This window comes from Cinclus cinclus, chromosome 23 (genome assembly GCF_963662255.1).
Source record: "Cinclus cinclus chromosome 23, bCinCin1.1, whole genome shotgun sequence".
NCBI classification, from domain to species: domain Eukaryota; kingdom Metazoa; phylum Chordata; class Aves; order Passeriformes; family Cinclidae; genus Cinclus; species Cinclus cinclus.
Window position 1 is genome coordinate 5,722,176 of NC_085068.1, and position 23,068 is coordinate 5,745,243.

Genomic DNA, 23,068 nt, shown 5'->3' on the forward strand with positions numbered 1-23,068 from the left:
TGTTTCTCATCGTCTCCTTGGGTTGCTTTGCCACGCTGGCTCCTCCCTGCTATCAGATTCTTTACAGGCAGATATCCCCACTATTCTAACTCACACAAACACAGGATGTTCCTGGCCAGCCTGTCACCATTATCCAGCCTGGATGAAGGAAAAATCAGGGGAAGTTATTAACCAAACTCTGAGGCTGGTGTGAAACAATGCAGGAACTAAGTTTAGCTGTGAAAGCAACCAGGACCCAGATTTCACAAACCTGCGAGTTATTTATCTAAGGTGGGAAACATTGTCAGGGGAGAACAATGCTTGTGAGTATAAAGGAGAGCATAATGAGGACCACGGAGCTGGGATCCCAGCCTGGGCACAGCAGGAGGGATGGGGATAGATGGGGACTGTCACACGCCTTGGGAGCAGCACAGCTGAACCCACTGCCCAGCATTTCCACAATTCCTCATGAGGTGGGAAATTCAGGAAGGTAGAAACTGCTGCTGCCTTGGGGCTGGGCAGTCCTTCTCCACTTTGTACCACTGCAAATGACCCCCCCTAGGTGTTCCCAAAGAAAAAACCACTCAGGCATTCTGTGCTGTGGGAGCTCAGCAGAGCCTATGAGCTGCCCAGACTTCATCCCTGTTTTTCTGGTGATGCAAAGGAAACAGCAAGGCACAACTGGCATCAACTTCAGACCGTGAATTAAATGTGTCTGGAAGGAGCTGGAGGAATATAGTGGAGTTTCTAGTCAGGCCCTTGGATGAGGAGAAGCCTGACCCCAGTGATCCCAGTGTGTACCAGCTCCACCTCAGCATTCCACCAGCAGTGGAATTCCACTGACAGTGGCACTGCTTTTACCTGGGGGTGAAAAAGCAGCGGGGAGGGTCGCAGGTACTTCTCCTTGAGGGCACCCACGGGGTCTGTCACCTTCCGCTTCTCCACCCTGCTGGACAACAACACAGAGGGTTACATACCTCGCAGGGAACCCCACAGCCACACAGTGCTTAAATTACACACAGGGTTATTCTCTAACTCACACAAACATCTCCCACCCCCTTCTCCTAGACACTACAGATTCTGATGCAGAATTGCCCTGCAGAAAGCACTGGAAACAACATGAACACAAATCCCCTCCTTTGGGCAGTGGTTATTTTAGGCTTCTTGTGCTCTGCTGCAGTGGTTTATAAACCTCTGCTGTTGTGAAGTGTCACGGAAAACCCTGTGATTAGAGCAAAACTGTCTGAGCAGGAGAAGCTCTAGGGTCCACAGCAGGCAGCCCCCGCATGGAAAAAAATTGTCTTAGAGAGTTTGCATTTAGCTGAAGAGTTAACACTGGGCCAGACTCTGCAGCCCCAAGTGTGCTGAAATCATTAGGTGTTTCATATTTGTTTCCTCCCTCGCAGCTGAGACATAATTTGCATTGAGTTTCTTTGGCAAGCCCATGTAGACTACAATTTAAAAAGTGAGGGACTGGTGGGAGAATTCTGAAGTGGCTCAGAAACCCGGGTTCTTCTGATATCACCTTGGCCCATTCAAATATTTCATGTTGAAGCATCTGAGATGCAGAAATGACCCTAAAGTGAGGCCCCTATTTTTGAAAATATTGGCTTTGCTTCCACAAAACATTCTACTTGCAGGGAAACGGAGGCGTGGAATCACCAAAAAGAAAAACTGAGATGTTCTCTAAGGGAAAAAAGTGTTGAGGAAGTAACTCCAACCAACACAGCTGCATCTTTAAATGGCTGGAATTGAGTCCATCCAACTAAACCAGCAGAAATCCAAGAGTAAGAGTAATTTTAACGACATTAGTCCAGCATAAACTGAGAGCAAATTATTTTAGCTGCATTTCAGCTGATTGTTGTGCAGATCAAATTACCAAAGAGTTTAAAGAAGAGCCCTGCCGAGTGCAGTCAGCAAAGTGTGCTTAATCTGCATTTAATTCTTCTTGGGAATGAGAAGAGCTGGATTGGAAAGGCAGTCAGAATTAGGGGCTTTGGAAGGTACGTGCTTTTATGGGTCTGAGTTGCCAGAAAAACCAAAGAATGAGTAAAAAATTGCTGCCTGAGCCCCTCTGACCAGAGCAGCTTTGCTCTCCATGAGGTGCTGAAATGCCCAAGGGAACATCCCTGATCCCAGCAGAGCCGTCTGGGGAGAGCCCTGCCTGCTCCACATGCGTAAAATCTGGTGATCTGACAGCATTTCCCCAGCTCTGCCATCTCCCAGCAATGGGAATGCGAACACAATGTCCAAAAGTCTCCATCAGAGCAGAATTCCGCAGTGCCTGGAGGATTAAGCTGATGGTTTCAGCCCAGTGCCTGAGAACGTCACCCCCACGGGCTGAGCTAAAAACTGCCCCCATTTCAGACTGTCTGGCCGCATTAAATTATATCACCAGGAGAAAATGTCAAGGATTTAAGTGGCCTTTGGGAGAAAAAAATGAAGGAGCCAAATGATGTGAGAGAGTCTGATAAAGGGAAGTTTAGAAACAAAATATTTCCATATTTTTCAAGCTGGGACTTGGAAGCTGGTCTGTTTCGCTCATTACATCAGAAGTCTGATTCGCAAGCAACGCCACTGCTGACTTTCTATTTTAGCACATGACTAAAACTATGTGCATCCCATGGAATGCAACAAACGATGCCCCCATCCTTCACTTCCATCTGTCTTCTGGGCCTTTACGGTTTTCCCGAGGCCGCTGTTTTAATTGGCAGTGGCTTTCCCAAGCTGTGTTATTTCAGCATTCCTGCTGAGAATGCCCAGAGGTGGCAGAACCCTACATGGATTCTTTTGCCTTTCTATCCCATTTATTGTTTTTTTTTTTTTTTCCCTGGGAGTACTTTTTATGAACACCATGCCTGATTTCTCCAGGAGGGAATGGCCATGGTGGGTGCCAGGCAGGACATGGCACCCCCTGATCTTGGAGGTGTCCCCATCCTTTGGTGTGGGCACAGAGTGGCACGTCACCCCTGCGTTCAGCCAGCACTGAGGGCTCACTAATCCTCATCCCAGCCGACAGCTCCTTGGCCTGACCAGACACTGACATCACTTTTTCCCACAGTTATCAGCCCCGTGACAGCAGCCAGCGGTGACATCTGGGCTGTCGTGGTGCTCGCAGCCCTCTGAATGCCCATCCCACCATCACACCACAGTGGCTCTGAGGCTTTCCAGCGCCAGGGACATGGCAGATCCTGCAGGGGAACAGCCATTAACCTTCCAGCAGGCTGGGCACAGCAAGGATCACCATGCATTCAGCACAAGGAATGCAAGGACAAAGCATTCACCTCTAAGAACTGAATCCAGGAGCGCTCCAGGCCAAGCATAGTATCCAGATGGATGCTGTGGAGCATTTAGACATGGTAATGGCTGATTTAGATGTGTTAATGTCTAAATCAAACCAGTTCAGGACACGCCTTTTCACTGGACTTTGCTAAAACCAAACGTGCCTTGTCTACCTCATCCAAAGGCAATGCCCGGATGGGTAACACACAAATTTACTGTTACCCTCACCACAAAGTTATAATAGTTTTCCTCTGGGAACAGATTTTATAAAAAGCTCTCAGGCAACAAAAGGCCAAAGTCTTCCCTTTTCACTTCCTCCTGAACTGATTCCTTCTGGAAGTTTAGCTGACATTTGGATAACTTCACCCAGCCTGCTCTGCACACGCCTTCCATGTTCAGCTCATTCTGACGTAACGCATCAGGCCCTCCTCAGAACCATCTGTTCAAGTGACACCAGAAAGGCCTTGTTATCTCCCAAGAAAGATAAATCTGTGAGAAATCTATCCGGGACAGATCTGGGTAGTAACACGCTACCATGTGTTTACACAGTACTTGTTACTCCAAGAGTAACATGTTTCCGCAGGTTGGGTCTGTACCAGGAGCTCCTCCGAATGGAAAAACCCCAAGAAAAGGCATTAGAAAGGAAAAGGGAGGCAGGGAGAAAGAAAGGTGAAGTGGCTCACAAAAGGCCCTCAAGTCAGTCAGTGGGAGAGCTGCATTTCCAGGCTCCCAGGGCTCCTGACTCATTCCCAAGCCATGAGAGCCCAGGGCTCCAAGGCAATCTGAACTCTGCATTCTTATCGAATCAAACCTCTGGAATTTCTCCAGCAGAAGTGCCATCCTAGTGATGGCTCGTGGGAGAGTCCTTAAATAGGTCAAGATTCTTCTTTATCAAAACAAGAATGTGTTCTTTACACACTGATTATGAGGGCTCCTTGCAATTACTCAGCCCTTTCCATTCAGGAAATTCAATGTGTGGAGAAGTACAAACAACAACAGGAGATGTTCACTGTTCTGCCCAACCAACTTGCATCCTCCCCTGCCTCAGGGTGTGGTGTCAGTTGGAAAAGGAGCTGGTTAGGGAAAGGCTTAAGGCAGGGTATGTTAATACCTGTAGATGGGGTCCATGAAAAAGGGCGATGGCTTAGCGTAGTGCAGGGAAGGCTGCTGAGGCAGCTGGGACTGGGAAATCTTAGGTAAGACCTCACTTGCCATCAGCTTCCTCTCCCCATAAATGTGGTTTTTCCGTGGCTCTCTCCCTCCGTTCTGGCTGGCTCGGATGCGGTTGCCAATGCTCAGATCCAGTGGCTGCTCCTCCCCTGAGGACGGGGCTGGGAGGACCTTGGGGGGCGGCAGGATTGGCTTAATCTCTTTTGGCTTCGTGGTGAGATCGAAGGGGGACTCCGAGCTGGTGCCGCCGACTTTGTGGAGGTCCCTGGGTGACTTTGGTTCTGCCTTGACCAGCAAGTTGTGATTGAGGGTCCGCTCCGTGAAAGGGTAGAGGGAGTGGGGGAAATTGGGGAGGAACTGGAAAGGGAACATGGAATGATACGGGAGCGAACCCATCTTTTTCTCCTGCATCCCCATAAAGCCAGGCCCAAAATACTTCTCTGCAATGGAGGCGATAGCTTTAATAGAGTCATTGGCTGCCCCCGTGGTGGGCAGCAGGTGCTCCTCGGGGGGAGGAAAGAAGGAATGCTGAGAATAGAATAGAGGGATCTCGCTCGGGGTGTTGGTGGAACTCGCAGACACCGAGCTGCTGACGAAATCCGGCTTGGTCTCCATTTGTTTGCTCTTGTCTTTCGTTTTGTCCCTGTCACTCTCCGCGTCGCTGTCCAGGTCAGAGCCGGTGCCAGTCGTGGTGTCCAGATCTGTGCCTGTGGTTGTATTGACATCCTCAAAGTCACTGCCATCAGACATGTCACTGTTCCTGGCTTTTAGCTTCTCCAGGTAGGAGTTTTCCAGGCTGCTTTCACATTTCTCCTCTCCTGAAGGCTGCTGGTTGCTGTTGCTCACCGCGGAGATCAGCGGCAGTGCCGGGTTCCCGAGGGGGCTGGGGAGCTTCGCGTCCGGAGTGTGGTTGAGGGGACTTTTGAGCAGTTGCGTGGGCGGTAACAAGGGGGGCCTGGGGTACAGAGAAGGCGGAAAAATCCCCGGGAATCCCGGGCTGAGGGCGGGAAAGGCTGGGGGGGCCGGCGAGAAGGGGAGCCCGCCGGGGTGCGGGCGGGATGGGAAATACTCGTTAAAGCCCAGGCTGGCGTGGTTGAGGTTGGGAGAGGGTTTGGATTTGTCCATCATGGAGGTGGGCGTGAGGGGGAGGCCGGGGGCGAAGATGCCGGCGGGGCTGTAATGGTTCTTGCCCTCGCAGAAGCGTCGGTGTTTGTTGAGGGAGGAGGTAGTGCTGAACATCTGCCCGCAGTCCTTGCACTTGATCTGGGTGCGGCAGTCCGCGTGCATCCGCTTGTGGCGGCACAGGTTGGAGAACTGCGTGTAGGATTTGTGACAGACCTCACCTAAAGCGTCAACAGGAACCAACAACAAAAAAGCGATATGAAATTAACAGGAAAATAGCAGGGATTCGCCATGGGATCCACCGGCGCACCTCCCACACCGCCCCGTCCCTGTCCCTGGGATCTCCCTTCCCCGAAGGCAGAAGAGGCAGAGCAGTGAACATCACCGCCTTTCCCTTTGGGTGAAGCCCATCCATGCTTCAAGAAGCTCAATGGAAGAAGCCCATCCGAGCTCAAGAAGCAGCTCCACAGAAATCTGAGGGGATGTGCTGCTATCTCTGCTCAAAGTTGGGGGAATTTTCAGGAAAGATAACCTTGGAATCACAGAATGGTTTGGTTGGGAGGGACATAAAGCCCTTCTCATCCCACCCCCTGCCATGAGCACCTTCCACCATCCCAGGCTGTTCCAAGCCCTGTCCAGCCTGGCCTTGGGCACTTCCAGGGATTCAAGGGCAGCCACAGCTGCTCTGGGCACCCTGTGCCAGGGTCTCACCGCCCTCACAGGGAAAAGTTCTGTATATCCAACTTAAATTCCCCTTTTTTTCAGTTTGAATGCGTTCCCCCTTGTCCTGCTCTAGCTTTCCTGTAGACCTTCAGATCCTGCAAGGTGCTGTGAGATCTCCAGGCTGAACAGCCCCAAATCTCAGCTCAGATCCACAGGGAAGATGCCCCAGTCCCCTCAGAACGTCTCTGCCCTAATCACACATTTTTAATGATAACATCTATTTATCCCAGCTCATCTGCTTCCCATTAGTCCTAGCATGGCAGGAAGCACTGAGGGAGGAGATTTTTGTCTCATTTAATCAAACCTGCTCTTCCTTCATGCCCTCAGTGGTACATAACCCCTCCAGGGGGATGCTCGATAAATCCCCCTTCAGCCTGGCTTCTGCCAGGGCTGGGATCTCTTTTTTTAATCAGTTAAATCAGTCCAACAACCCTGCCCTGCTAACTGAAGCCATATCAGTGTTTTCTTTAATGACCTGCAAATACCAGGTTTTCAAAACGTGGATTTTTATGACCCTTTTTCACCTCCAGATTTTGCTGCTGTGGAAGAAACAGGGCAAAGCTAGACAGAAATCCCACCCAAACTTTTCTGCACATCAAAACACTGTGACTTCTTATTGTCTGGTGCCTCTTTCAACATGGGAATAAATGTGGTGGTGAATTAACACGCTCCTTCCCTCGGGGAACTGCTGTTATCACCCTTTTGTGAGCAGGGAAACCGAGACAAAGCAGGGGAAGGACATTGTTTGGGTTTGGACAGGCAAGGACACGAATCCAGGTTCTGACACTCCAGCTCAGGGACTGCTCCTTCCTGCCTCCCAGCATTACTGAAAGGTGCATGTGAGCATGATTTTGTCTGTATTTTCTCTTAAATATTTCCTAAATCTTTAGGATTTACTTCAGTGCTTGAATACTGTATGACTGGTGGGAGAGTATTTCACTAGCAGCTCTGAGAATATAATAATATAATAAATTCCCATTGAAATTCAAAGCAGACATGGATAAAATTTAATGAATTTGACATTTCAGATGACCACCCCAAAATCCAAAGGAGTGTCTGAAGGCTCTGGTTTCTGACTGCACTGTAAATTTAGGCTGCACTGTCTGTCCCCAGAATATTTAATTGCTGAACCCTAACACAATCCAGAGCTGCAGGGAAAACACAAACAGGACAAAAAAGTCATCACAAGAGTCTGAATGTTTGAGCCAATCCTACTTTTTTGGCAATCACACTTTAAAATCTCGGATCACATCTCCTGAACTGCTCTTAGTGCACACACAGAGTTTTAGAGCTGTTGTAAGTATTATTTCAGCTACCTTAGGCTTGCAAAGAAAGGGTTTGTTTGTTTTTCTTTTTTCCTAGATTTGAAAGTGGTTTTTTTTTACACAATGTCCAAACAGAATTCTTAAAGGAAGCATGACTGAATTTATTTTCCATGGAAATTTAGCACTACTGAATTTTATTTCCACGATAGCCTCTTAAATACAGCAATCTCTGGGGGGTTTTTTTTGTTTTGTTTTGTTTTTCCGAGGGAATCAGTAGTCACTATCATCCCTGGAATTGCTCAAAAAACCTGTGGATGTGGCACTTAGGAAGGTGGTTTAGTGGTGAACACAGCAGTTGAGGGTTGGACTTGATGATCTCAGAGGGCTTTTCCAACTGTAACCATTCTATCATTCCAGGGTTCTTCCATTTGTCACCCCAGGAATTTTTTTGTTGGGACATTAATAAATATAAATGACATATTTATAAATATAAACATAGCGACATATAGACATATAAAGACATAGACATATATAGACATATAAATACTGCACAGAATTCCCTAAAGAGAAGTGCTAGAGCCCTGAGAGCTCCCACCATCCTTCTACAGTAAGAAAAACTGGAAATAAGGAAGATTTCTGTTCAGTAATCTCCAGTTACCCAATGATTCAGTAATTCTATGTGGAACATAGAGTTCCCTCTTGCCCTCCTGCTTTCTGCAGTTATAAAGTTACAGGTCTTTTGAAAGCCAAATATATTATTGTTGTGTAAAAAATTAAACACATACACACAGAGACACTTTTCTTCCACTGAACAGGAAAAAAAGAAAAAGAAAGAGCCATCTTCCTGGTGAATCCTGCCATGTGGATTTGAAGTTGTTAATGGATTCCACACTGATGGACAAAACAACCTGACACGTGTGACCAGGCAGATCCCTCTGCAGTTGTTCCACACACTGATTTGCTCTGACAACTCCCTAATTCTGATGAGGTGAGAGTGAGGAGATTATGAGGAGAAATCCCTCACCTCCCTTTCATGTGCCCAGTGAAAGATTGCAGCAAAATGAGTGAGAGGAGCATTTCTTCTTCCTCTGCTGACACCCAGCTGATTATTTCAGAACACTGATTATCTTGGGACATTAAAGAAATGAGTCTCCCAGGATATTCCTGCATGCTGTTCCCATTATTCCAGCAGTGAAAAAAAGGCAGGGGTGGGTTCAGTGGCTTCCCTACCATAACATCAAAGCCTGGAATCAAACCCAGATCCCGGCCCGTGCCTGAGCAACATGTTCTGAAGTGTCAGGAAGTGATCCCTAAGGTTCCTGGAGCTTTGTTGTAACAGCATCCACCTCTCTACACAGTTATCCAAACCCAATGGGTGCTGTGTCAATTAAAAAAATATACAGCCCTGGGAATGACAAGGACTGAGATGGGTGGGTCTCCAGGGAAAATGCCCTTCTAGAAATATCCCACCAAAAAGAGCACTGAGGACACAGTTCATCTGCTGTTTATTTGGCTCCCAGCATTATCTAGATGAAACATGCAGTAAATAAAGAAGAAAAAACTTTCATTTTAGAAAACACCTTCTCATCTCTCTGATTATTCCAAGTTCTTTACAACGGCTCCAGGTTTTGAGGCACCCCTGTAAAACATTTCGATCAGGCTGTGCCAGCTATTTATTTATGTCACCAACATGAACGTTCAAAAGCGATTAAAGCAAAAAAAGACGAGAGAAAGAAAAGATATGAGAAAATGGCATCGCTGTGACTGCTGAGAGACTCAGCTTTTAACTTGTCAAGAAAGTCAAAAACTGCCATGAATGTTTACTGAGAAAACAGGGAGCATGCAAAAAAAAAAAAAAAAAAAAAAAAAAAGAATTCATCTTGTGCTCTGAGCTATAAAATTACAGCGGCCGGGGATGGGAGGGCTGGGGGGCCCCTGCAGGATCTCTGCAATTACAGCCAGCGCAGGGCTGGTGATGGCCGTGACAACTTACATATGAAAGGTTTGACAGTGCTGTGGATGTGCTTGTGCTGCTTGAGGCCCGAGGAGGTGGCGAAGGTCTTGCCACAGTCGGGGCAGGCGTGGGCCCGTGCCCCCACGTGCTGGGAGCGGATGTGCCGCTGCAGGTTGCTGGGGTCCGTAAACACCTGCGGGGCAAAAACACCTTCAGGAGGAGGGGGACAGCACGAGGAGAAGAGCCTATGTGTGAAAACCTTATTTTGTTAGGTTTTTTCCCAGTGCTGCTGGAGGAGCATGGTGAGAAAAGGTCATGAAAGAGCTCTGTTTGTGACCTGCCTGTCTGTGTCACCTCCTCGAGTGGGTGGTGCTCATGCTGTGACATGAGCATCTCCCTGAGTGTGTGGTGTCCATGGTTTGACAGGTGTGTGTCACCTCCCTGAGTGTGTGGTGTCCATGGTTTGACAGGTGTGTGTCACCTCCCTGACTGTGTGGTGTCCATGGTTTGACAGGTGTGTGTCACCTCCCTGAGTGTGTGGTGTCCATGGTTTGATAGGTCTGTGTCACCTCCCTGACTGTGTGGTGTCCATGGTTTGAACAGGTGTGTGTCACCTCCCTGAGTGTGTGGTGTCCATGGTTTGACAGGTCTGTGTCACCTCCCTGTGTGTGTGGTGTCCATGGTTTGACAGGTCTGTGTCACCTCCCTGTGTGTGTGGTGTCCATGGTTTGAACAGGTGTGTGTCACCTCCCTGTGTGTGTGGTGTCCATGGTTTGACAGGTCTGTGTCACCTCCCTGTGTGTGTGGTGTCCATGGTTTGACAGGTCTGTGTCACCTCCCTGACTGTGTGGTGTCCATGGTTTGAACAGGTGTGTGTCACCTCCCTGTGTGTGTGGTGTCCATGGTTTGACAGGTCTGTGTCACCTCCCTGTGTGTGTGGTGTCCATGGTTTGAACAGGTGTGTGTCACCTCCCTGTGTGTGTGGTGTCCATGGTATGAACAGGTGTGTGTCACCTCCCTGACTGTGTGGTGTCCATGGTTTGAACAGGTGTGTGTCACCTCCCTGAGTGTGTGGTGTCCATGGTTTGAACAGGTGTGTGTCACCTCCCTGTGTGTGTGGTGTCCATGGTTTGACAGGTCTGTGTCACCTCCCTGTGTGTGTGGTGTCCATGGTTTGAACAGGTGTGTGTCACCTCCCTGTGTGTGTGGTGTCCATGGTATGAACAGGTGTGTGTCACCTCCCTGAGTGTGTGGTGTCCATGGTATGAACAGGTGTGTGTCACCTCCCTGAGTGTGTGGTGTCCATGGTTTGAACAGGTGTGTGTCACCTCCCTGTGTGTGTGGTGTCCATGGTTTGACAGGTCTGTGTCACCTCCCTGTGTGTGTGGTGTCCATGGTATGAACAGGTGTGTGTCACCTCCCTGAGTGTGTGGTGTCCATGGTTTGACAGGTGTGTGTCACCTCCCTGACTGTGTGGTGTCCATGGTTTGACAGGTGTGTGTCACCTCCCTGAGTGTGTGGTGTCCATGGTTTGACAGGTCTGTGTCACCTCCCTGACTGTGTGGTGTCCATGGTTTGACAGGTGTGTGTCACCTCCCTGAGTGTGTGGTGTCCATGGTTTGAACAGGTGTGTGTCACCTCCCTGAGTGTGTGGTGTCCATGGTTTGACAGGTCTTTGCTCACCCACATCTGCCCAGCACAGCCCTCACCACCACCCTGGTACCCAGCTGGGAATGGCCAAAGGGGAGTGGGTTGGGAGAGGGGTGAGCTCCACATCCCCAGTGGAATGCCCAGGGCAGCGAGGACACTTCTTTTCACTGGGACAGGGACACTGGGGCCACCTCTCCCTGTATCACCCTGCCCTGGGCCAGCATGGGCCACCCATCCCCTGCAGCCCTTGCCCAGGTCCCATTGTCCTCTCCCAGGTAAAGCCTCCCATGGAAACTGTCCTGCATCCCTTTCCCAGCTTCCAGCACCCTCCCCCAGGTGAATCCCCCCGTGGACATTGTGCCCTGCACCCCCAAATCCCAGCACCCTCCCCCAGGTGAATCCCCCCGTGGACACTGTTTCCTCACTGTACCTTAACACAGTTTTCACATTCAAACCGTTTCCCACTGTCGTGAGACATTTGGTGACGAATCAGGTTGGATTTCCAGTTGAAAGCCTTGGGACACTGGTCACACTTGTACTCCCTCTCCTCCGTGTGGATCACCATGTGCTGCTCCAGGCTGGGAAAGAGAGATGGGCTGACCTTCAGACCACCCAAAACAGGCACTGAGGCAGGTGTGAGACCCAGAGAGGTGGCAGGGATGGTGACAGAGCCAGCTGTGGGGCCTGGGGGGGTTCCAGTTACCTGCTGCCTCAGAGCAGCAAGGGACCAGCTCATCACTTGTGAGAAGGGCAGTGACACCCAAACACCATTTGAGGTTTTTGACATTTATTCACTGATGGAAGATGCCCTGTTCTGCCAAAAAAATGATGCTGTGTTTTATGCTATTTCTTATTAATACCCAAGTTCCACCCTCAAGGGCAAAAAGAAAAGTAAACTCAGCCCTGACCCTACAGGTTCTTGAGGAGAAAAAATAGGCACTTTGTGACCAAAACTTCTGCGGCATCCCCCTGGGGAAAGAAAAGATATTTGCTGCTGCTGAGACTCTCACGTGTCCACTTTCACGGGCACCTGGCCCATGGCTTCCCAGAACACAGGGACTCACCGTTCAGAAGAAACCTGATAAGGTGCAAACATGTTTCACTTCTAAATGTCAGGCATCTTTGATTACTTCTCTCAGCAATTTCACCTTCTGCCAACTGGCAGTGTCTCCAGACTGGGGGATGATGATGGCAATCCCGAGTGGCTGCTGGCACAGGGCCACAGCAGGGATGGCACATGGTGCTCCTGTGCCATGGGAAACCTGCACCTCCCTCCCTGCCCAAGAATCCTGCACCTCTCAGACCTTAAATCCTGCATCTCTCAGGCCAAAAATCCTGCAACCTTCTGCATATCTCAGGCTGGGAATCCTGCTCCTCCCTGACTGAAATCCTGCGCCTCTCAGCTCTTAAATTCTGCATATCTGATGCCATGAATTCTGCATCTCTCAGGCCTTAAATATTGTATCTCTGAGATCAAAAATCCTGCACATCCCAGGCCAGGAATCCTGATCCTCCTAGGCTGGGAATCCTGCTCCTATCAGCCCTCAAATCCTGCACCTCTCAGCCAGAAATCCTGCATGTCTCAGTCTGGGAATCCTGCATCTCTTTGGCCAGAAATTCTGCACATCTCAGGCTGAGAAGTCTACACATCTCAGGCCAGGAATCCTGCACATCTCGAGCCAAGAATCCTGTTCCTCTCAGGCTGGGAATCCTGCACCTCTCAGCCAGAAAACCTGCACATTTCAGGCCTTAAATCCTGCATTTCTCATGCTGGGAATCCTGCACCTCTCAGGCCAGGAATGCTGCATCTCTGTGGCCAGCAATCCTGCACATGTCAGGCTAGCCCTGAGAAACAAGGGAAGGAAATGTGCATCCTTTGCTTCCTTTGGGGCAGGTTAACAGGAGTTACAAACACTACTCTTACTGTGAGTTCTAAAAAAAAAAAAAAAACAAAAACAAAAACCAGCTCACACGGAATCTGCTCCTGCCTGGATTTAATATACTACACATGGATATTAAACCATTCCTAGAGAACTGCAAAGCATGGCTGTATTTTTACAGAAACATTAAAGCTGAGGACTCCTGCAAAATCCTGCCAGTCTTCATTAAATGCCACAGGGAAGACATTCCTTGGGCATTTCCAGAGAGCTGAGGGGTTCAGGATCCCAGGAATTATGTCAGCTTTGGTCACTCAACACTTAAAACTCCTCCCTCGGAGCACCAGCCCTGATCCCAACCAAATAATTCATATTCATGGGCATGCCCCTCGTAAACTGCCAAGCCACTCGTTTGAAAGCAGCAATATTCATTTTGCTCAAGAAATGGTGCTCTTAAAACGACCAGATTTTTAACACACACAAAGTAACACAAGCCTTTCATATGCACATCCAAAAATACGCTCCTGTTAACTGTGATTTATGAGTTTATTTCGAGCAAATATGGACAAGCTAATATGCTGTTTAGAGGCAAGTACCTACTGGGATTAGCAAAACATTTATTTATTTAGTCAGCTGCTAAATGCTCAATTTCAGGTCCCCAGTGGCATCCTTGATTTCATCTGTATTAACTTTGAAAAATTCTAAGACCATCCAGGCACTCTGAGCGGGTTTATTTTGTGTTTTAGAGACTTTAAATTTGGCAGATTGATGGGGGAGAGACTGATGTGGACATTTCCTCCCCACCCCACCAATCCACCAGCATGTAAAAGGCTGAACAGGGATGCTGCTGACTCTCTTTTCCCTTGTCCAAAAAAAAAAAAAAATCAACTTTATATTACTTGTCCCAAAATATGGGTCAAAAAGGCAAAAAGCCCAAGGCCACACTGCCAGTTCAGACCCCTAGGGAGCCAGGAATACACAAAGGGTACAAATAGGATACAACAACACATTTCAAAAGGTTATTTCCTAGTTAACATAAAAGTTAGAGACCGCTGGAAGCTAAAGAGAACAGAGCTCCTGAACTGGAATTTTTACTAAAATCCATAATACTGGAAACATTTGAAGGAAGTTCTCCTTGTCTTGTCAGGTAAACAAATGAAGAAAATTGCAGCCTCTTATTTCTAACGAGAGTACCCAATGTAGAGACACGAGGTGAGGATCCCACAGAAGAATCCCAGGATCCAGCCCAGATTCTACAACTCCCAAGCACATACAGGCAATGCTCTGCAGGCTTCACCTTTCTCTGCATTTTTTGAAATAGATTTTTTCCCCCCTCACTTCCTCACCCAGATCAAAAAGCTGAAAGTATCAATGTAATTAAGTTCAGAGTGATAAATGCAGGTTTTTAATGTTGAACTGAAATGAAACAGCCCTTACACAGCTTTAAACTCGAGGTTTTTGCTCTGCTCAGGCACAGCGTGACAGGGGATTGCCAGTTCTCACAGTTTTATAACAAATCTTGTGCTGCACGGGGTTTGTTCACCCAAGAAGACAAAATAAATGAGTATGTGAGAACTTCAGCCTCTGGTAAACACAGAAAACTCTGCTTTTATACAGTTTTATAAAGGCTTTTATCAAGGCTTAGGATGCAAATAACACAATCTTAACGTGATTTAAAAAAACCCTCAACTTTTGAAGCTGGCTCCTAATATTTAACTATTTGAGTCTCACTTTGCCAAAGAATTAGAGAGCTCAAAGATGTCTGTGTTAAAACTGCATTTCATTACTACCACATTCTGCTTAAAACATTCAGATTTTCAGTTAAAACCTGAGTTAAAATATTTTCCCTTTTAAAGAGATGTTTAATTCTTGTTTAGAGTTGCTGTATAATCATAATAATAACTGAATAATTGTTGCAAATTTAAAAATGAGCAGGAGAATATCCAATCTTCCTTTTTTCCTTTTCACATTACTGTCACAAGAACGTTTGATGGACCCAAAGAAAGTTAAAATTTGATTGGAATAAAACTTTTAAATTGTTCTGCCAGATCAAATAGGAGCTTCTGGCCATATTATGAGATTTTAGGGCATTGACAGTCCTTTAAATCCACTCATCTCAAATGACCAAGAACTCAATTTAAAAGAAGCTTTAATTCACATTTTGACTGAACTAATATTGGGGTTTTTTTTCCCTTCAGAACCAGAGCACAAAAAAGCAGATGGTGGAAAGATCCCACCCAGGTCTCTCAGAAAAGAACCCTTAAACTTCCCACCAACAGCCCTTGGATGCTTCTACCAGCAGGTAGTGAAAAGCACCAGTGTACAAAATCAAGGTGGAGTAGCACACTGCTCAACAGCTACAGAGGGTCCCAAAGTGAACACTCCTAAACCTTGTAGGGAAAGGACACATTTCTATGGAAAAAGGAAAAGTTTATCCCAAAAGAACATTCCTAAAGCCTATGGAGGAAGGAAAGGTTTATCCCAAAAGGAGCATTCTGAAGTGCTATGATGGGGAAAGGAAAGGTTTCTCCCAAAAAAAGGATATTCCTAAAGCCTATGGAGGAAGGAAAGGTGTCTGTGAAGGAAGAAAAGGTTTGTCCCAAAAGGAGCATTCTGCAGGGCTATGGAGAAAGGAAAGTTTTATTCCAGAAAGAACATGCTGAAATGCTATGGAGAAAGGGAACGTGTCTACGGGGAAAGGAAAGGTTTATTCCAAAAAAGGATATTCCTAAAGCCTATGGAGGAAGGAAAGGTTTGTCCCAAAAGGAGCATTCTGAAGGGCTATGGATGAAGGAAAGGTTTCTATGGATGAAGGAAAGGTTTCTATGGATTAAGGAAAGGTTTCTGTGGATCAAGGAAAGGTTTCTGTGGATAAAGGAAAGGTTTCTATGGAAGAAGGAAAGGTTTCTATGGAATAAGGAAAGGTTTCTGTGGAAGAAGGAAAGGTTTCTGTGGATAAAGGAAAGGTTTCTATGGAAGAAGGAAAGGTTTCTGTGGAAGAAGGAAAGGTTTCTGTGGATCAAGGAAAGGTTTCTGTGGATAAAGGAAAGGTTTCTGTGGATAAAGGAAAGGTTTCTGTGGATGAAGGAAAGGTTTCTATGGAAAAAGGAAAGGTTTCTGTGGATAAAGGAAAGGTTTCTATGGAATAAGGAAAGGTTTCTGTGGAAGAAGGAAAGGTTTCTGTGGAAGAAGGAAAGGTTTCTGTGGATAAAGGAAAGGTTTCTATGGAAGAAGGAAAGGTTTCTGTGGAAGAAGGAAAGGTTTCTGTGGATCAAGGAAAGGTTTCTGTGGATAAAGGAAAGGTTTCTGTGGATAAAGGAAAGGTTTCTGTGGATGAAGGAAAGGTTTCTATGGAAAAAGGAAAGGTTTCTGTGGATAAAGGAAAGGTTTCTATGGAATAAGGAAAGGTTTCTATGGATGAAGGAAAGGTTTCTGTGGATAAAGGAAAGGTTTCTGTGGAAGAAGGAAAGGTTTCTATGGATGAAGGAAAGGTTTCTATGGATTAAGGAAAGGTTTCTGTGGATAAAGGAAAGGTTTCTGTGGATAAAGGAAAGGTTTCTGTGGAAGAAGGAAAGGTTTCTATGGAATAAGGAAAGGTTTCTGTGGAAGAAGGAAAGGTTTCTGTGGATCAAGGAAAGGTTTCTGTGGATAAAGGAAAGGTTTCTATGGATGAAGGAAAGGTTTCTGTGGAAGAAGGAAAGGTTTCTGTGGAAGAAGGAAAGGTTTCTATGGAATAAGGAAAGGTTTCTGTGGATAAAGGAAAGGTTTCTGTGGATCAAGGAAAGGTTTCTATGGAATAAGGAAAGGTTTCTGTGGAAGAAGGAAAGGTTTCTGTGGAAGAAGGAAAGGTTTCTGTGGATCAAGGAAAGGTTTCTATGGAATAAGGAAAGGTTTCTGTGGAAGAAGGAAAGGTTTCTGTGGATAAAGGAAAGGTTGACCATTTCATTCCTCCCCAGCAGCCCATCAGCCGCCTTTGCCCAGGCCAGAGCAGGGTCTGGCTCTGTGTGGGTACCTGTATTTATTGGGGAACATCCTCTCACAGTCCTTGCACTCGTAGACCTGTCCATCTCCCAGGCCCTCCTGCTTGATGTCGTCTCCGAGGCTCTCGTACAGGGCCCCCACGGCGCTGCAGCCGTACTTCTTGTGGCGCCGCAGCTCCAGCTTGGACTGGAACAGCTCATCGCAGTCCTCGCAGCGGAACGAGGGCTCCTCTGCAACACACACACCAGCCCCTGGTCAGCCCTGCCCCAGGAAACACAACCAGCCTGGGCTGCTGGACCCAGAGAGGAGGCAAAGCTCCCCGAGCCCAGCAAACAAACAAACTATGAGAGAATTTGCAAGTGCGAGGGGAGAGAACCCAAGGGAGGCTGTGCCAGCAGCTGCTTTCACTTTAAGTATTAAGAGAGAGAAAAAAAAAATTAGATCACACAACCAGAGGAGATCTTGTTTTCTTTGTGTCTTGGCCTGTGCTGAGATGGAGAGACCTACAGGGATTGGGAGACACAAAATTCTGGGCTCATCCCGGAGTGCTGCGCTTGTTTGCTAGGAGGGGGTTTGAAATTGTGAATGAGTTTTCCTCAGAAGGAGATGCCAGGGAAAAAGGAACAATCCAGACTCGTTTAAACTCTCCTCAGAAGGAGATGCCAAGGAAAAAGGAACAATCCAGACTCGTTTAAACACAGATAGTGAGAAAAGCGAACTGCCACAGCACAAACCTGGAGAAGCTTCTTTCTAAGAAACTGTCTGTCATATGTTCTCCTCTCAATTTTCCACTGCAGGAGCTCAGGGCTCCATCAGCCCGAGGAGTTCCAGCCCAGAGCACCATGGAAGGAAGAGCAGGGAGCCAAAGGCTTTGTTGCTGTGCTTTTTTTAATTTTTTTTTTTAATTTTCTTTATATATATATATTTTTAAAGTTCTAATGCACATAATAAATTACTGTAGTCAAGGTCAAACAAATTAAAAAGAGGGCAGCTATTATTAAGTTTACAAGGCAGCATCCTGACCATGGTGCCAAGTCAAACAATCAGCTCGGAGCTGTAAATTTTCCAGGAGAACAAGCTCTGTGAGGGAGTCGGGATAGCTCTGGGTTTCTCCACCCTGGAACAGAAGCTTTCCAGCCCCCTCTGAGTCACTGGAGCCGCGTTTCCCTGTCCTCCCCTACCCTCTTCCTCCACGCTCCGCTGTTCTGCCTGCTTCTCTTTTTGTGATAACTCCCCTCCCAGAAGGAACAGCCTTTGGGGAGGGCATTATCTCCGAGGGAGGAGTGGGAATGTTCTGAGAGCTGCAGCCAAAGGCGATGCTGTGCTGGAGCTGATCCATTCCCTGCTCCGGGGAGAAGGGATGCTGGCGTGGGATGTGGCCACGCTCACGCTCTCGGGGTAAAATCTTCAACCCCTAAGCAAACCTCTGCTTTAAAGTCCCCCCCTCGCACTTGTTTACGCCTAATTTTGCACAACTGCAAACGCTTAGGCTGAGCTTTTAGGCCTGGAATGGTTTTTTATATAAATCAGGGTTAATTTTGTTATGAGTGTGGCAGGAGTGGAAGCACGGGCAGTGTCACACCCAGAGACCTCCGTGCTCCCACCTGGGCACTCGCATCCCACCTCCCTTCCTCTGCTTAAACCCGAGTTTAAACTGAGCAAGGCGAGGTCCCAGAGGCTGCAGCAGCAGCAATGTGGGCAGAGGAAACCCTCTGCACACTCTGCACACCTACACGGAAAGAATTGACATGGGAAAAGTCAGACCCAGCTGAAAAAGAAAGTATCACCAAAACTCAGCCATCCCAGCAGCCAGCCCAGGGCTCACAGAGCCACCCACACCAGGCATGGATGATCCCACAGGGCTGCAGCAGCATCTCCTCAGCTGCACAACGCAGGGGTGCAAAAAGAAATAAAGTCCAGCAGGTCAACAAAGGGATTTTTACTTAAAAAAAAAAAAAAAAAACAAACCTGAGGGGGAAAAAAAAACCCCAATCTTTCTCATTTCAGCTCATTTTGAGAATTGATACACTCTGAAATTGCTGGCAGCAGCTTCACCATGAGGTGGGACAGGTCCTGCTCTGCTCCTCAGAGAAGTTCAGCATTTTGTAGAACAGGACCAATGTGTACCTCATGTATTTTGTGTCCCTGGGGAGGGAAACCTGGAAATCAGGACACCAATAACAGCAGTATGGAGGGACTCTGCATCACCTACCATTAAAATAATCAAAATTACTTTTAATGAGTGAAAAGAAGGAAAAAAAAAAAAAGTGTAGCATCAAACTCCAGAGACATGGAACTGCTCTGGTGAGGTGTTTCTCTACCTCAGAACAACATTTCCTCTCTTCGCTCTTCTGTAAGTGCAGCAGCAGCTTAACTAGGCAGGAATTTTTGGAGGAGTGACTGAAATCCTCCAGGCTGGGAAGCCCCAGGTCCCTTCACCTCTTCACAAGCTCCTTACCAAACTCCCAGTATCCTTCAAGCTCCACCTGGCAAATCCCCAGACCTGAAAACACTTGGAATGGAGGAAAGAGATTTTTTATTTTTCTCTCCTTCTTTTGACTTCAGAGAAAATGCAACAAAATCCCTTCCACAAATCCAGGTGGAATTCTTCCTGCTTCAGTCTGAGATTTACATGATTAATTTCAGGTTGTTTCACCCAAACTCTCCTCTAGGAAGCAGAAATCCTCTCTGGGTTTGGAAAAGCAGCCATGAAAAGTCAATTCCTCCACACCTGGCTGAAGCTGGGTAACCGACCCCTCCCAGAGCACACCTGACACTGCCCTGCCTGCTCCTACCAGTGACAATGACACATTTTTTGTCCTTTCTGTGAGCTTACAGAGCAGGGAAGTGGGTGAAATACATTAATAGCTTCAAGAATATTCTAGAGAAGAGATTTTGCTTCTAATTCACCCCATCCTTTGCCAGATCTCACCCAAATCACACATGATACAAGAGGACATCGAACACAGCAGCTTTTCCACAGCTGGAAAGGTGGAGGATAGGGAAAGCAATTCCTGTGCTTCAGAGTATGTGGGTTTGGACAAAGAAATTTGTATAGAAAGGAGACTTAGAGACCTGACAAAAAATATGATTATAAACCTTGTAACCATGTGTTACTCATGTTGCCACTGGTTGTAAATCCTGTTTTGATGCTCAGACAGGCTAAAGAGAAGGGAAACTGCTCAGGTGGAAGAGCAGCTGTGGCTGGCCCTGGATCCCTGGAAGTGTCCAAGGCCAGGCTGGAGGGGGATTGGAGCAGCCTGGGACAGTGGGAGGTTTCCCTGCCCAGAGCAGGGGGTGGGATAAAAATCATCCTTCAGGTGCCTTCCATCCCAAATCATTCCATGATAACTTATCCATATCCAGCCCCCATTCCTCTGGCATCCTCCGTTCTGAGCTCCAGCAGATCCCAGAGCAGACTCTCCAACAAATCCCCTGCAGGGGAAGGACCTGAGCCTGGCTTAGGACCAGACCATCCCCTACAAAACCCAAACCCAAACCAGCACGGAGGCTCAGGGCTGAACTGAGACCTGGTACTGGCTTTGTGTCTGTGGCAGACATCCACTTTGTAGACTCCAGGTTTGTTCAACTGTTCCTTTTTTTAACGCCTGTAAGTACCAAAAATAAAAAGGTCGCCTTTCAAAACAAGTTCTCATTAAAGTTTTCCCCTTTCTTTAAGCATCACAAATGAAAATACTGCCCTTCACTAAGGTAACAGCCTCGGTGTGTGACAGGGGGAAGGGGCTGCGAAGAAAAGAACGACCCCAGTTACACCGAAATTGCTGCCTGTTCTCTGTGTCGTGTTTGTCAAATCTATGGTTATGTGTGCCTATCTGAAGTTCCATCAGTAACACTCAGGACAAAGCAGGAATGTAACAGAAAAATAAATCAGTGCCTAATAGCTTTCAGAGAAACCAAGGGGAACACAATTATGTGGCATCTACATGCTAATCTACCAGACTCGAATCTCAAAGGAGTTCAAGTGCCCTACTCAAAATTCCTGCAGTGATAAGGGGTCTGCTGTGTTTGGCTGGGGTTGAGAGGAAAGATTTTTATGATAATTATCTTTGTGTGGAACAATTTTGCATTTTCTCTCCTGTTAATTCCGAAGTGAGCTGGGGGTGCGAGGCAGCAGGAAGATAGCCCTGCTGAAAGTAAAAAGTATTAAGGAGTCAAATATTTAATGTTGGCCTGGCATAATTTGACAGCAATTATGCAGCAAAAGCACTAGACGTTACCAGGAAGATCCAGATAAATGTTCCATAATGACAGAGATGGAAAACAAGGAGCACTTTTTGCTTGTTCACATAAAAGCCTGTTAGAAACTGAACAGCAGTGAGTTTTCATTCAGATTTCTCCTTGACATTAAAAAAAAAAATCAAAAGGTTCAGAAATTATTCATCTCTGTGTGTTGGTCTTGAAAAAATAATTAACTTTTCTTGAGGTGGGTGAGCAGTGAAAAAATAGTCCCAAAGTTGATATGAGTGAGGCAGCAAATACCACCACCCCCAGCCCTTCAGCAAATGAACTTCCAGCAGCACAAATCCTCAAACTATCCGATTTTCCAGAAATACTGGGAACTAATTGTGCAGAATTTAACTACAAACTTGCATCAGAAATTATACATATGTACAGGTAAAAGAAACGAAATGTAATGTGGGAGAGAGAACTCCAATTTCATAAATGAATTTTACAGAGCATTATTTCCAACTACTAGTTTAAAAACACCTGGTAAATGAGAAGGTATTTACAGAAATAAATAATTGAATAATGATGTTGGGCACATCCTTCTCAGCTTTCCTCAGAGATTACTTCCTTGCACAGGGTCTGTAGTGTCAGTCTTGGATGAACGTGAGAAAAAGCATCCTAAGAGAGGAAAATCAGTGCTGGCAGCACTTTTAGATTTCCAGAACACTCCGTGTTTGTGTCCTGCTACCTGCTCACAGCTGTTGCAGAGAAAGATGAGGTGTCTTTATTCCAGCAATAATAATTTTAATGATGACTCTTCCACCCCCTGCCTGGACCCTCCTTTTCCAGATTCCCTAAATCTCTACAGGCTGGTGTTTTCCAAGCCTTGGGAGTGTTTGGCCATTTTTATTACACCTAAAAGAACCTGATGGCCCTGGGGATGGAAAAGGCACCTCTGATCATATCTGATAAAAGCTCTGTATTGTGAACTGAGCCTCTCTCACCAGGGAAAGGGGGAAAATGAGCACAAAATCCAGACAGTGACAGAAGGGGCAGGTCCTGGCTCAGGTTTTGTCCCAGTCCTGCCTTGGCTGAGGGTCCCAGCAGTGCCAGAGAGGAGCAGAAGCTTCTGGGGAGGCCTTACCTTCCATGCTGGGTGCCATGTTCCCGAGGGAATAACCTCCTTCCTTCAGACACACCAGGAGCTCTTCTCCTGGTTCAATCTCTTTAATAACTTTATAATAGACCTGGGAATCACAAACAGAACAGACATGTTAAATATGCAAAGGCTTGTGTTTTATATTTTAACCAATAGCTCAAATTACTCCAGCTAATAGGGGAGGCTGGCCCTTGATTTGAGATAATTGCTGCTCAGAGCTCATTTTCCTGCCTTTATTTGACTCTTTGGGTGTCAGAGTTTCACAGGGTTTGGACAATAAAAAAAATATTTTGGGCAACAGCCTCTCTCCCTCAAATTACAACAAATCTTCCCATTTTTTTTTTCCTGTCCTCCTGTGAGCACAGTGTTTGTCACAGTGAAGGGAAGATTAAAATGATGGAATTGTCACATTTAAGGCTCTGATGTCTGAGCCAAAATTGGCCTCATGATTAGAGCCAAATTATCACATCTCCACAGAATTATTCTGCTGATTATTCTCCCCAACAGCCTAGACCTGGGCCCTAAACACAGCCATGAACCATTCCAGGTGAGCAGTTTTCCCACATTCTGAGCTCCTGTCTGAGCACAGACCCTGGACCTTCCAAAATATCCTGAGCACAGCTCTGTTCACCTCCTGGACCTTTGTCATTGCACCAGGAGAAAACCCCAAAACAGAAACAGGGTTCAGAAAGGACAGAGCCCATGCACCTCATCTTCA

General features: G+C 46.8%; 1 protein-coding gene across 1 annotated transcript in view; it reads right to left on the reverse strand.

Moving 5' to 3' along the window:
• Nucleotides 1–23,068, reverse strand: part of PRDM16 (PR/SET domain 16) — a 190,621-nt gene that overhangs the window by 17,063 nt on the left and 150,490 nt on the right. Inside the window, exons 4-9 of the mRNA XM_062507508.1 lie at nucleotides 22,336–22,438; nucleotides 17,035–17,233; nucleotides 11,576–11,723; nucleotides 9,535–9,688; nucleotides 4,373–5,774; nucleotides 841–928 (exon numbers count right to left, since the gene is read on the reverse strand). Coding sequence (XP_062363492.1) covers nucleotides 841–928; nucleotides 4,373–5,774; nucleotides 9,535–9,688; nucleotides 11,576–11,723; nucleotides 17,035–17,233; nucleotides 22,336–22,438 — 2,094 coding nt within the window. The remainder of the gene's footprint in view (nucleotides 1–840; nucleotides 929–4,372; nucleotides 5,775–9,534; nucleotides 9,689–11,575; nucleotides 11,724–17,034; nucleotides 17,234–22,335; nucleotides 22,439–23,068) is intronic.